The following is a 15,582-nucleotide window of genomic DNA, read 5'->3' as shown; positions in this document are numbered from 1 at the left end:
AGAGAGAGAGAGAGAGAGGAGAGAGAGAGAGAGAGAGATAGAGAGAGAGAGAGAGAGAGAGAGAGAAAGAGAGAGAGAGAGAGAGAGAGAGAGAGAGAGAGAGAGAGAGAGAGAGAGAGAGAGAGAGAGAGAGAGAGAGAGAATATTTGGCAGCTGCACGATTAGTAATTATCTTCAAGCTGTCTTTGATGACTGGAAGAATTCTATCAGAAAAATTAATGGGCATGTTCCAGGAACACTAAAAATTATATTGTAGACAATGGGACGAAGTTTGGAGAGGTGATGCGTTAATAAAAGAGCTGTAGAAATTCTTTTCGTGCGATGACCCATTTGTTGCTAGTGTCAGTTTCTTTAACTAAAATCTTGATCTAAAACAGGTGAGGGTAATAAACAGCGGAGTAAGGAAAAAAAACAAAAGATTTGAGGAATACTGAAAATCTTGGCTAAAAGCTGACGTCTTTTGCCTTGTCGACTTTTCTTGATTCGTATTTATTATCTTCGAGAGAGAAAAAAATAGAGAACGATCTTTTTGTTACAGTTGCTGTTTAGTGCATCCATCGCTATTGTAAAGACAGGGAAAAAAAGTGTATTGAAAGAGATGAGAATAAATGATGGCCCAATTGTGGCCCAGTTCAACACTAACTGATGGCTTAGTGGCGCTGGACTCAGAGACCGGAGAGAACAAGAGTACAAAGAAGACAGACACTAACCAACTCTGAGTTATACGATGTTAGTTCCCTGGAAGAACAGTCAGATGGAAAACGTTAATGTTTGGCAAAAATTACAGTCGAACTGAATTTATTTTGATCATTATTATATTTTGCTATTTTTTGCAAAAAACTAAACTTCAATACCATTCAGAAATATCATGAATGTCCATCAACACAGCTTACCGTAAAGAGAAATTAGTAATATTAAAGCTAGACGAGGGAAGGACCAATATCAGTCCCCGGCAGGAGATTTTGGCATCACCCCACAGCCTCTGAATGAGATAGTCCTGAGAGAAGTGGTCAACGAGGATCAATTGTTCAGTGTTCACCACCACAGCTGCTTCCATCACCTCACTCAGGCGTCTGAAAGACACAAGGATGCTGTCAAAAACGTCCGTTATTTTATGATATTCTTAAATAAAGAAAAAATAGTCTTCCATTTACGTTTTCTTGTATAAATATATTTACAGTGTACACAAAGAAAATTTTCAAAAATATATACCTAAGGATGTTAGAGGTGAGAAGTGAGTTCCGACAAGTAGAGATGACAACCAGATACACACACACACACACACACACACACACACACACACACACACACACACACACACACACACACACACACACACACACACACACACACACACACACACACACACACACAGTGGTGGAGACAGTGTAGTGGGTCACAAGCGCCAGGCTCCGAGAATCTTAGTGCTTTTAGGGCGTGTTTTAGCAGCTAGAAGCAACCAGTGTTAGTGACAACGTCAGTGAACAACCCTACAAGTGATAACCAATGTATTAGAAAAAATAAATAAAGTAAAGGCGAGAGAAAGCCTGAAATTATACAACAAAATTTCAAAGTGCCAGTTCGTTGAGGCCTAGTGGGCACCTGTTGCCACATTGTTACATATATACAAAGTACAAAGCGAGTGACTAAAGAGAAAAGACCAAATAGAATTAAGAGAGGTTGGTAACGACAAAATGTGATGTAGCACACAGCGTGAACAAGCTAGCCAGAAAGGGGATATATATATATATATATACATAAATATATATAAGCAGAGGTGGTGGCAGCAGTAGGCCTGAGGGAGTAGTGCCGCCATAACAGGTTGGGTGTCATCACAAATAAGTAGTGTACTTACCAAAAGTGAAGTGTAAATTATAAAAGTAGCAGTATACAAGTGATAAGTGTGGTAAATGAGGACTCAAAAGGGCAAGAGAAAAGAATAGCCGAAGAAGTCAGCGGCGGAAGGGCGAGGTGTACGAGTCATCGTACAGCGAGCATCATACAGTGAGCATCGTACATCAGGCATCTGGATGGACGTCCCCTCTGAGTAACATACAAATCACCTGTGTTGTGGTTGGCGGGAAGTCTGAGGGTAGAGCCGGCCCTGCGGACACTGGTAGCTCGCTATCTAAACCCTGCTCCAGAGGGATTATCATACACACAACACCTAGCAGTAGTAGGAAGATAAAATTTGTAGGAGCAAGGACTAATGGGACTACAGCCCTGACAACAGTTTCGAGAGATAATGTTTTAGGACACAAAGACAGTACAATCTGAGAAGCAAGTATTGGGTACACATGTAGTAAAAGGTAGTGCATAACTGGGTGAAAGAGTGACTTGTTAACACATGCTAGTATTATAATTATTAGAACTACTCTCAGTGTTAATGGTATCTCATTAGTATTACGGGTACACAGAAGTGAATTGTATTTCTGGGACATATAAACAACTGACGTGCTCACACACACGAACGCGCGCACACACATACACACTGGGGGCTGGGAGCTGGGTCTCGACCCCTGAAACCACAACTAGGTGAGTACACACAGCTGATCCTTGGAATTTGACTGCCTCCCCCACAGACCCCCACAGACCCTCACTCCCTGCCTTTTCCTCCCTCACGTTTCTCTCTCTCATAACCTTTTTCCCTCCCCCTACTCACTCACTCACTCACTCACTCACTCTCTCTCTCTCTCTCTCTCTCTCTCTCCCTCTCTCTCTCCCTCTCTCTCTCTCTCTCTCTCTCTCTCTCTCTCTCTCTCTCTCTCTCTCTCTCTCTCTCTCTCTCTCTCTCTCTCTCCCTCTCTCCCTCTCTCCCTCTCTCTCTCCATCTCTATCTCTCTCTCTCTCCCTCTCTCTCTCTCTCTCTCTCTCTCTCTCTCTCTCTCTCTCTCCCTCTCTCTCTCCCTCTCTCTCTCCCTCTCTCTCTCCCTCTCTCTCCCCCTCTCTCTTTCCCTCTCTCTCTCCTCTCTCTCTCCCTCTCTCTCTCCCTCTCCTCTCCCCTCTTGGTCTTATCCTCACCCCATACTCTTCTCCTCTCTCTCCTCCCTCTTTCTACCCTTCTTCTCTCCCCACACTCTCTCTCTCTGTTTTCTGTCTGTGGTAATAAAAAGAAAAAAATGGTACCTAAGAGGACGGAAAACCAGGATCTTAAAGGACAACTGTGAGTAAAAGACTGGTTAGAGCCCAAAAAGGGAGCAAAGAGTGGGGAAGGAAGATAGTAGAGCTTGGTAAGAAAATGGAGGAGCAGATAGCTGAAGAGTGCAGGAAGCGGAAGTACAGGTCTTAGCAGCAGAAGTTAGATTATGCTGGGAAGAGAAACTGCAAAGCCTGAAACAGATTAGAGAGATAAACATATAACTGATAATGATCAGAATCAAAGCCAAGTGACATATGGAAGTAACAATGACATGCCGTACATGAAGGTTCTACTATCAGACCAATGTGGGGGCCAGGAAAAGACGATGAGCACATCTAAGATCAAAACGACAGGTCCCAAGATGACTGTAATGTAAAAGTTATATGCAGAGATTCTAACAGCCAACTGCAGTAGCAAGGACAGCTGGTCAGAAAGACAGTTCAACACTGAGAATAGAAGTTTCCAGATATGACAGGGAATCAGCCAAAGTGCACGTCAATGGAGAAACAAATGCCTGATGAAGCAGATGGACCTCAGTGGGAGGAGGAAAGGGCGAGGCCAGTTTGCAGGCACGTGGCTCCAAGAAGCCAAGGGGGCCAACTTGAAGAAACAAAGAGGAGGAGAAAAAATGATTAGTTACTCATGAAAAGAATAGGGGAGGGCAATATGACCCAGGTGTATAAATTTTCAGGAGAATTGGGTGGTTTATGAGTGGAAGCATACGGCCTGTCAGAGAAACTTTCAAGGAAGAACTGGGTTCGAACCAGATTCTGCAAGAGAAGCAAGACTGAGGGACAAAGAGGGGTACCAGAGAGCATACATCGACCGCGACAGAACACAAGAGGAAAGGGACTGACACTGAAAAGAGGAGGGTACAGAGACGCAAGGAGAAATTGAGGCAATGAAAATGGAGCAGGACCTATACTGACGAGTGGAGGAAGGCAAACACACTCACAGAATCTCTCCACCAAAGACTCCACCCACGACATTCCCAACGCAACCGAGCAACCTATACTACAACCCACTCACTGTTCCTCTGCCACCAACCCCATATCACAAACCTCACCCCAACAGCTGTCCCTTGCGGGCATTCCTGACACCACCCCATCAACACAAACTCCCACTCTTACACCACAGCCCCATATAGGCCCCTCACCAAGGCTCTCGCCCAACCCCAATATTCTTGCATGACCACAATGATAGAAAACAAATGGGTTTGGTACACAAACGTGATGGAATAACGAATAAAATATGAGAGTGGAATGAAAGATTCAGTGAAAAATCCTCAGACATCATAGCAGTCATGAGAAACAAAACTCACAGAGACAATAATAGACACACCTTACCAACAGGATATCGATCCTGAGGAAAGATAGAATATAGAGGAGAGGTCAAAAACGTCATACAAAGCATCATATTTGAGCAAATGAAGCATGACATTGAGCTGGAAAGAAAGAGATCACATTGGAAAGGTCTGAACCTATAGTCAAGTAATGCTGATGATAACCCACTGCAGAACTTGTGAAACAAGAGACAATGAAGAAAACAATAAAGAAGGGGGTGAGTACTTGAAGGAATGTAAGATTTACAGAGCAAAGCAGATTGGTACAAGATTTCAACCAGTAGGGACTATCAACTTAGAGTCATAAACTCAACATGAGAGCTTGATGATAATGGTACTGAAAATTTGGCACAATGCGCCAGACACAACCAGAGAGGAGTGGGGAGATGGTTTATGCAGAGTGATCCGCCCGCCCTATTGCTCATCGAGCATCACCGCCAGATCTGGAGCAACATCATATAACTTAGCTGATTTACAGAAGATATACAGAAGGCATTAGAACTAGAATACATGAAATAAACCAGTGATCATATAAAAGTAGAAACTTATGAAATCAGGTGGACAGAGAAATGGTAGAAAAACCAGGCAAATGATAGATATGAATGTACAACAAGCAAGATAGAGTAAACTTAATCTATGGAAGAGAGCGTCAATGTATAACATCAAATGAGTCCTTATCACCCTGAAGCACGTAGAGTAAAACCAGAACGCAATACAGAACAAAAATAGAAAATGATAATCTCACTAAAACAACATTAGTAATATTCAAACTGACATATATGATGGAGGCCCAATCAGATAAAAATAACGATTATAGCACGAAACAATCGACCTGAACCGTTACAGGTCACATTATATAAATATAATGAATAATATAAAATCAGTATATATTAAAGAGCAGCGTGGAGATCATAGAACATTCAGATATATATTCTAACAGGATTTTTTATGAATATTTAAGAGCAGATTAAAGAATATTCCAAAGTGCATGATCGATGTGACACTATATAACACCAATACAATGATTATACAAATAAGAATAGAGAGAGTAATAAACCGCTGGTGAGACATCGACACCCTTCGCATATGGACTGACACGATCTCCATCCCATATATATATATTTCAAAATGCCCATCTATCCACAACTTCTAACATCCAGAAACAACGATATAAGATGGCAACGCAATTGCACTTATATAAAGATACCAAATCAGACCACAACACGACGCACAGTGCACTATGATGATTTATCAGATATGGTGGAGCACCAACGAATATATGCTAACACACTATCCATAATGCAACTCAACAAACCAGATAATATAATATAACATGAGAGGAGGTAAAGCAAGCTGATTGTATCTTCAGATCGCAGTTTAATAGTTCAATGGGGAGATACGAGGTAGTTGAGCATCACGCATGATATTATAATGCAACAAATGCGATCTAATATTCTGATTATAGAAAACAAAAACAATTTGTCACAAAAATGCAATGATAACATGAGTGGCAACGTATTAATGTCCACATAGCTATCCACATCAGCGCAGTCTTTATATATGCAATCACGCGATGAAAGTAATGAGACTAAAGCGTCCCTGTCTTGACACACGGCTGATATAAGAACAAACTGACGAGAGAATATGAACTGCGTTAACTGAGAGGTCAGATTACATGCCAAGTAATTGGTCTCTAATCAACCCAAATGCCAAAAAAGTCATGAAGATTGGGGAGGCAAACAAATTTGATGGTAATTATAGGCTGTAGTATTGCAAGATCACAGAATCACTTGTATAAAGACCTTGGGGTGACCACATAATTAATTGAGCATATCAACGAGGCAACAGATCGTAACCAAAATAACCTGCTGCAGCATACGGCGCTCTGGTGCAGCAAACCTGAGAATAGCGTTCCGATACCTTAATAAGGAATCGTTCAAGACACTGTACACTGTGTATGTTAGACCCATACTGGAGTATGCAGCACCAGTCTGGAACCCACACCTGGTCAAGCACGTCAAGAAGTTAGAGAAAGTACAAAGGTTTGCAACAAGGCTAGTCCCAGAGCTCAAGGGAATGTCGTACGAGGAAAGGTTAAGGGAAATCGGACTGACGACACTGGAGGACAGAAGGGTCAGGGGAGACATGATAACGACATACAAGATACTGCGGGGAATAGACAAGGTGGACAGAGATAGGATGTTCCAGAGAGGGGACACAGGGACAAGGGGTCACAACTGGAAGCTGAAGACTCAGACGAGTCACAGGGACGTTAGGAAGTATTTCTTCAGTCATAGAGTTGTCAGCAAGTGGAATAGCCTAGCAAGTGAAGTAGTGGAGGCAGGAACCATACATAGTTTTAAGAAGAGGTATGACAAAGCTCAGGAAGCAGAGAGAGAGAGGATCCAGTAGCGATCAGTGAAGAGGCGGGGCCAGGAGCTGAGTCTCGACCCCTGCAACCACAATTAGGTGAGTACAATTAGGTGAGTACACATACACACACACACACACACACACACACACACACACACACACACACACACACACACACACACACACACACACACACACACACACACACCCCTCAAGGAAGGCTCCTTGACGCTGGTGAGGGGCTCTTGATCTAGGGAATTGGATCTGTGCTCCAGTTCCCTGAATTAAGCCTGAATGCCTTCCATCCCCCCATAGGCGCTGTATAATCCTACGGGTTTAGTGCTTCCCCCTTGATTATAATAATAATAATCAGGAAGCAGAGAGAGAGAGGATCCAGTAGCGATCAGTGAAGAGGCGGGGCCAGGAGCTGAGTCTCGACCCCTGCAACCACAATTAGGTGAGTACACACACACACTATGTGACAACAAAATGCAAGGAGGCAGAGGAGAAGTTTGTTCCCAAGGGAAACAGAAATAATGGGAAGAACAGAACAAGTCCTTGGTTCACCCAAAGGTGTAGGGAGGCAAAAACTAGGTGTACTAGAGAATGGAAAAGGTACAGAAGACAGAGAACTCAGGAAAATAAAGAGATTAGCCGAAGAGCCAGAAACGAATATGCACAGATAGGAAGGGAGGCTCAGCGACAATATGAAAATGACATAGCATCGAAAGTCAAGACTGACCCGAAGCTGTTGTACAGCCACATCAGGAGGAAAACAACAGTCAAGGACCAGGTAATCAGATTGAGGAAGGGTGATGGGGAATTCACAAGAAACGACCGAGAGGTATGTCAGGAGCTCAACACGAGATTTAAAGAAGTATTTACAGTGGAAACCTGTAGGACTCCAGGAAATCAGAACAGGGGGGTACACCAGCAAGTGCTGGATGAGGTACATATAACCAAGGAGGAAGTGAAGAAGCTGCTTTGCGAACTTGACACCTCAAAGGCGGTGGGACCAGACAACATCTCTCCATGGGTCCTTAAAGAGGGAGCAGAGATATTGAGTGAGCCATTAACAAAGATCTTCAACACATCATTTGAAACTGGGCAACTCCCTGAGGTATGGAAAATGGCAAATGTAGTCCCAATTTTTAAAAAGGTAGACAGACATGAGGCACTAAACTACAGACCTGTATCACTAACGTGTATAGTATGCAAGGTCATGGAGAAGAACATCAGGAGGAGAGTGGAGGAGCACCTGGAAAGAAACAAGTGTATAATTGACAACCAGCACGGTTTCAGGGAAGGAAAATCCTGTGTCACAAACCTACTAGAGTTTTATGACAAGGTGACAGAAGTAAGACAAGAGAGAGAGAGGTGGATCAACTGCATTTTTTGGGACTGCAAGTAGGCCTTCGACACAGTTCCTCACAAGAGGTTACTCCAAAAGCTAGAGGATCAGGCACACATAACAGGAAAGGCACTGCAATGGATCAGAGAATATCTGACAGGGAGGCAACAACGAGTCATGGTACGTGACGAGGTTTCAGAGTGGGCGCTTGTGACAAGCGGGGTTCCGCAGGGGTCAGTCCTATTACCTGTGCTGTTCTTGGTATATGTGAACGACATAACGGAAGGGATAGACTCAGAAGTATCCCTGTTTGCAGATGATGTGAAGTTAATGAGAAGAATCAAATCGGATGAGGATCAGGCAGGACTACAAAGAGACCTGGACAGGCTACAAGCCTGGTCAAGCAACTGGCTCCTTGAGTTTAACACTGCCAAATGCAAAGTCATGAAGATTGGGGAAGGGCAGAGAAGACCCCAGACACGATATAGTTTAGATGGCCAAAGACTGCAAACCTCACTCAAGGAAAAAGATCTGGGGGTGAGTATAACACCGAGCATATCTCCTGAGGGGCACATCAATCAGATAACTGCTGCCGCATACGGGCGCCTGGCAAACCTACGGATAGCATTCCGATATCTCAGTAAGGATTCGTTTAAGACTCTGTATACCATTTACGTCAGGCCCATACTGGAGTATGCAGCACCAGTTTGGAATCCACACCTAGTCAAGCAAGTCAAGAAATTAGAGAAAGTGCAAAGGTTTGCAACAAGGCTAGTCCCAGAGCTACGGGGATTGTCCTACGAAGAAAGGTTGAGGGAAATCGGCCTGACGACACTGGAGGACAGGAGGGTCACGGGAGACATGATAACGACATATAAAATACTGCGCGGAATAGACAAGGTGGACAAAGACGGGATGTTCCAGAGAGGGGACACAGACACAAGAGGTCACAATTGGAAGTTGAAGACTCAGATGAATCAAAGGGATGTTAGGAAGTATTTCTTCAATCATAAAGTGGTCAGGCCGTGGAATAGCCTAGAAAGTGACGTAGTGGAGGCGGGAACCATACATAGTTTTAAGGCGAGGTATGATAAAGCTCATGGGGCAGGGAGAGAGAGAACCTAGTAGCAATCAGCGAAGAGGCGGGGCCAGGAGCTATGAATCGACCCCTGCAACCACAAATAGGTGAGTACACATGCACATGCACACATACACACACATACACACACACACACACACACACACACACACACACACACACACACACACACACACACATACACACACACACACACGCACACACACACACACACACACACACACACACACACATACACATAGTAGTCAGTAAGTGGAATAGTTTGGGAAGCGATGTAGTGGAGGCAGGATTCATACATAGCTTTAAGCAGAGGTATGATAAAGCTCACGGTTCAGAGAGAGTGACCTCGTAGCGATCAGTGAAGAGGCGGGGCCAGGAGCTCGGACTCGCCCCCGCAACCTCAACTAGGTGAGTACAACTAGGTGAGTACACACTCACACACACACTCACACACACACACACACACACACGCACGCACGCACACACAATACAAGGTAGCACACAGAATATTATTAGAAAAAATAGCAGTAGGCCTTCCCGGGCATCTATGGTAGTGTCTACAGACAGGTTGTGTACCACAAAATAGGGAAAGAAGCGTACCCAGCCAAGAAAGTAAAAACACTAGAGGGATGTTTGGAGTATATATATATATATATACCGGTGGTGCCCCTTAAATAGGAGATAAGGATATTGCAAAAATCGGTGCAGGACGGCATCTCCCCTGCAAGGAAGTAGAGCCGATACATACACCACCTCACTGCCAGAGGTGCACTTAGTATTCACTTTGTGTGGTTGCATTGTCAGGTAAGTAAGTTTATTCAAGAATACTCAAATACAGTTGCATCGATAATCATACGTAGTAGCATATGTAAAGAACATAAGATAACCCAAAAAAGTCAGGCAGAGTGACTTATTTCCATTGGGTCCTTTAGGTAAATAACACAAGGCTTTTTGCATAGCTGGAAATTAAGGATCACTCACTCCTACAGAGATGATTTACAGAAATAGAGTAAATAGCATTTATGTGCTGTTAGGAAGGCTAATTGCAGGCGGATGAGAAGGAAGACAGTGAAGGTACACTTCACCAATATGCACACACACACACACACACACACACACACACACAACAGACACACCCACACACATACGCACACAAACCCACATACCCTGAAGGTGTGGTACACCAATGCAGATGGAACTGCAAATAAGAGTGAGTAATAACAGTAAAGAAATACTAAGGCATCTCAGACATCATAGCAATCACGGAGACAAAGCTTTCAGAAGTAATAATAGATGCGATTTTCCAGTCTGGCTATCTGCTGCTGAGGAAAGACAGGGAGGAGCAGAGTGGGAGGAGGAGTTGCACTGTTCATCAATAACTAATGGACATTTGGAGAGATGAGAGGACTAGTCAGACATGTAGCGGATGACTACATAATAATAGCACTGCATACTGTGGGCCCAAAAGTGATGGTAACAGTGATGTACAACCCACCATCGAACAGTAAGAGGCCAAGACAGGAAGATGATGAGAGCAATAGAGTGCCTATACGAACAGAGCAAATTTTCTTATTATGGGGGAGTTCAACCGTAAGTAGACTGACTGGGAGAATCTAGAGCCACATGGGGACGACCAGAGACGTGGAGAGCCAAGACGCTGTAAGCAATAATAGAAAACTTTATGCACCTACATGTTATGGACACAAACAGAGAGAGAGGAGATGAGTCAGCAAGGGTAGACCTCATATGTACCTTGAGCAATTCAGACACAGACAATATTTAGTGATCACGTGGTCTTGAGTTTTGAATACATAGTAGAGTTAACAATGGAGAGTGAAGCACCACGAGGACAGGAGAAGCCAAACTTAAGAAAAGGGGCCTACATAAGTATGAGACAATTCCTACATGAGGTGCAATGCTTAAGTGAGCTAGAAGGAAAAACAGTAACCGAAATCATAGAACATGTGACTACAAAGTGTAGGGAGGCAGTTAAGTACGTACCAAAGGGCAACAGAAACAATCGAATAACCAGAGTGAGCCAATGGTTTACCAAGAGGTGTGGATAGGCCAAAGCCTTTTTTTCCTACATGGAGGTAAGGCTTCTTGGTCTATAGTTCGAAGCCAAGGGCCTGTCACCTGCCTTGTAAATAGGTATTACATTTGCCATTTTCCATTTATCAGGCACTATGTTAGTTTGTAGTGATATGTTGAAAAGATTAGCCAAAGGTATGCTAAGTTCCTCTTTACATTCCTTTAACACCCTTGCAAACAGTTCATCAGGATCTGGGGATTTGTTACATTTTAATTTCTCTATTTGTCTGAGAACCATATTACTAGTTACCGCAATCATGCATAGTTTATTATCGTCTTGTTCTACATAATCTATTATTTCTCGAATTTCACTAGTATTTTCCTGGGTAACAACTGAGAGAAAGTAGGTATTGAAAATTTCCCACATATCCTTATCACTGTCAGTGATCTGACCTCAGTTACTCTTAAGTGTGCCTATCTTGTCCCTAATCTTACTTCTGTATACCTGAAAGAATTCTTTTGAGTTAGTCTTCGAATCCCTGAGATCTTAGTCTCATAATCCCTTTTTGCTTTTCTTATTCCGTTTTTTATTTCTCTCTTTAATTGAAATTATTGATTTCTTAACTGCCCATCCCCTCTTTTGATATGCATATATATGCCTCTCTTTTGACCAATGAGCTGTTTTAATCTATTGTTCATCCATTTGGGATCAATTTATTTCCTTACTCGGAACAAAAGTTGTCTGGGCAGCTAGAACTATGCTCTGAAAAACGTCATATTGGCAACCAAGACCACCTACCTGACCCATAGTCAGGACATCCCAATTTTGCCCTCCCAGGTAATTTTTCAGTCAGTTGAAATCGGCCAAGCGAAAGTCTGGGACAGAGATTTGATTGCAGTTATCTGGGTAATTCCATGATATATTGAAACTAAGTGATTTGTGATCGCTTTCCCCAAGCTCATCATTAACCTCAAGATTATTAATTAGCGATTCTTTGTTGGCAAGAACCAAGTCAAGTAGACTGTTACCTCTAGTTGGTTCTGTCACAAACTGTTTTAAAAAGCAATCCTGAACCGCATCAAGAAAGACACTAGACTCAAGATTTCCTGTCACATTGTTCCAGTCAATTTGTCTAAAGTTAAAATCTCCAATTAATACAACATTTTCATGTCTAGATGCCTTATGAATTTCGTCCCATAACAGCTTACTGCACTCCCTATCAAGGTTTTGGGGGCCTATAAATCACACCCAAAATTAATTTGTCACGATCCTCGAGAAACTGAAGCCAAATAGATTCTATGTCCGATGTTACAAATCTTGTATCATGTCTAAGATAATAACTTATATTTTCTCTCACCTATATCGTCACTCCACCACCCTACTGTTGTTGACTCTATCAATGTGGAATAGTTTATAACCCTGTATGTTGCATTCAGAAGGCATTTCTCTATCTTTCAGGTTGAACCAGGTCTCTGTTATAACAATAATATCTATATTACCTGCACTTGCAAGTAATCTTAGCTCATCTGTCTTATTTCTTTGACTCCTACTATTTGTATAGTAAACCTTAAGGGAACTAGTCACTTGTTGCCTTCTACAATCTCTCTTTGTTGATCAGTTGCTTTGCCTTTACTAGCAACTTTATTTTGAATATTGTCTTTTAAACATATCCCTGAGGTATCCCGGTAATATCTGCTGTTTTCAACTCTAATACTGCAGCCTGGTTGTTTCCCATAAACACCCATACCTTCATAATCTATCAGTTTAAAGTCCTAGACAAGTCATCAATTACCCCCTCAATCGAATTGGTTAATGCAACCACCCCATCCCTTGCATACATATCACGTTTGCCATAGAGTTTGTCCCAGTTATCAACGAATAGGACTGCAAGTCCCTTGCAGTACCTGTCTAGCCAGCAATTTATACCAATTGCCCTAGACATCCATTCATTGCCCACTCCCTTAGACCTAATTACTTCTATGGCAGAACTGTATTTATCCAGTAGCTCCTGTCTCCTGCCCTTCCCAATACCATTACCCCCAGGACTAAGACAGATAATGGGCTTGTTCTCATTACCTGACATAATATTATCCAACCTGCTGACTATGTCACCAACACCAGCTCCTGGGAGGCACACCCTCTGTCTGATCTTCCTATCTCTGTTACATAAAGCACAGTCCATATATCTTACCTGAGAGTCTCCTACAATTAGAATATTCTTACCTTGTTTAGCAGGGGAGTCAGTGATACCTTCAACCTCACTAACCACTGAAGTACACTAGTCCTGGAGAACAGAGAATTGATTTCCTACTTTCACATCTTCTCTATTAACCCTCCTTATCTTCCTTCTTCCTGAGCTGTGAACCACTTGCCACTTAAAGCAGCTGCCACTCTCACAGCTGGTGACCATTTCCTCTTTACCAGCTCCATTCATCTCACACTCACTCACAGATACATCTAGGCGAAGCTTCAGCTTTCTATTTTCCTCCTGAAGAAGTAGAATCTCCTCCTTCAACACTTTAACCTGAGATTCTAAAACACTACAACAAGCCATGGTGCTCGGTAACACCCCACACTAACTCCCAGAGAGCTTAGGATAGGTATAACCACACGTGACCACTGATTATAATATGAATATTAGTTCAGGGTTATATAAATTAGATTAATATTTGTTGTAGTTGGACGTTCTGGGAGGAGGAGAAAAAAATTATACCCAGAAGCAGAACACAGGCAAGAATAGATTGAGCTTATGGTTCACTCAGAGGTTCAAGGAGGCAATAGGTAAAAGGGACAAGAGAATGGAAGAAATATAGAAAGCAAGAAACGTCAAAGAATAGCCAGTGAAATCAGGAATAATGTCATAGACAAAGAGGGGGAGAACACCAACTAGTACTGGACAAAACATGAACAATGAGAGAAGTAGAAATGAAAGTACCGAGTGAGCTAGATACCTCGACTAGACATCTTTCCATGGGTTCTGCAGAGGGCCAGTGTGTACCACTACCAGCTGTCTTGAAAAACTTGACTGAAAATAGGTCTATTGCCATAGATGTGGAAGACAGCCAATTCAGTCTCAATATTTGACAGAAGGGACAAACAAGTAGCATTGAAATATTGGAAAAGTGTCTCTAATATGCATAGTGATGTTATAGTAAAGATTATCAGGAGACAATCAGGGGAGCACCTGGAAAGGAATGGATTCATAAACAATAGCCAGCAGGAGTTTTCAGATGTCAAATGCTGTCTCACAAATCAGCTAGAGTTCTGTGACACGGCAAGCAAAGTGAGGAAGGAGACAGAAGGATGGGTGGGCCATATATTTCTGGACTGCAAGAACGTGGGACAGATGCTTAAAGGACACGCAGAAATTACAGGAAAATCATTGTAGAGGATGAAGAAATACATAAAAGGAAGAAAGCAACGAGTTATTTCTCGAAGAAGTCGGAACGGACGATTGTGACTTGTGACGAGTAGGGTTCAACCAGGGGCAATGCTTGGACTAATGCTGTTTCTCGTGCAAATTAACTACGTGACTGAGGAAATCGAGTCAGAGGTGGGTCTTTTCGCAGACTATACGAAACTAACAAGGTTAATACAAAAGGAGTTGACCAGGAAACTATAAAAAAATATTGCGGACGAGCTGTATGATTGATCTGACATGTAGCTGTTAGAAATTATCCCAACAAACGCAAAGTTAAGAATATCAGAGAAGTGCAGATGTGACCGGAAACAGTGTACAGACCAGGGGAACAAATGCTTTGTCTTCTCTAGGGAGGAAGATCTAGAGGTCAGCACCATCCTAATCCCAAGCATTTTGCCAAAAGTATAAAACAACGTATAAGCGTTACAAGCGCGAGACTGGCAAACTTAAGGGTAGCTTTCAGGAACCTCGGCAAAGATGCATTAATATCGCTATACATGCATTTGACAGTGCCATCTTTGAGCATACAGTGTTAGTGTGGATCCTGCATCTAAGAAGCATGTAATGAATCTTTAAAATGTGCAAATGTTTGGAAGGAGACTAGCCCCAGGAGAAAGACTTTGTAGGACGGACGGATCAGAGGTGAATTGACTGCAACGTATAAAACACTGAAAGGAAGTGAAAGGAAGATTTCGGTCACACGAGCGAACAGCTGGAAGTTAAAAATATAGATAGGTCACATGAGTGTTATTAAATACTTCTTTAGTCTTAGGGACCAGAAAATACAGTGACACAAGCAGTAAAGTGATAGAAGCAGAATCCATA

The 15,582-nt window shown here is 42.6% G+C and overlaps 1 protein-coding gene across 1 annotated transcript in view; it reads right to left on the bottom strand.

The window, feature by feature from the left end:
• LOC128688810 (uncharacterized) overlaps positions 1-15,582 on the bottom strand; it is a 117,274-nt gene that overhangs the window by 81,162 nt on the left and 20,530 nt on the right. Inside the window, exons 3-6 of the mRNA XM_070085673.1 lie at positions 10,909-10,961; positions 10,471-10,502; positions 4,486-4,583; positions 938-1,091 (exon numbers count right to left, since the gene is read on the bottom strand). Coding sequence (XP_069941774.1) covers positions 938-1,091; positions 4,486-4,583; positions 10,471-10,502; positions 10,909-10,961 — 337 coding nt within the window. The remainder of the gene's footprint in view (positions 1-937; positions 1,092-4,485; positions 4,584-10,470; positions 10,503-10,908; positions 10,962-15,582) is intronic.

The sequence above is a fragment of the Cherax quadricarinatus genome, chromosome 16 (genome assembly GCF_038502225.1).
Source record: "Cherax quadricarinatus isolate ZL_2023a chromosome 16, ASM3850222v1, whole genome shotgun sequence".
Taxonomy (NCBI): domain Eukaryota; kingdom Metazoa; phylum Arthropoda; class Malacostraca; order Decapoda; family Parastacidae; genus Cherax; species Cherax quadricarinatus.
This window is presented reverse-complemented; position numbering and strand designations above follow the sequence as displayed.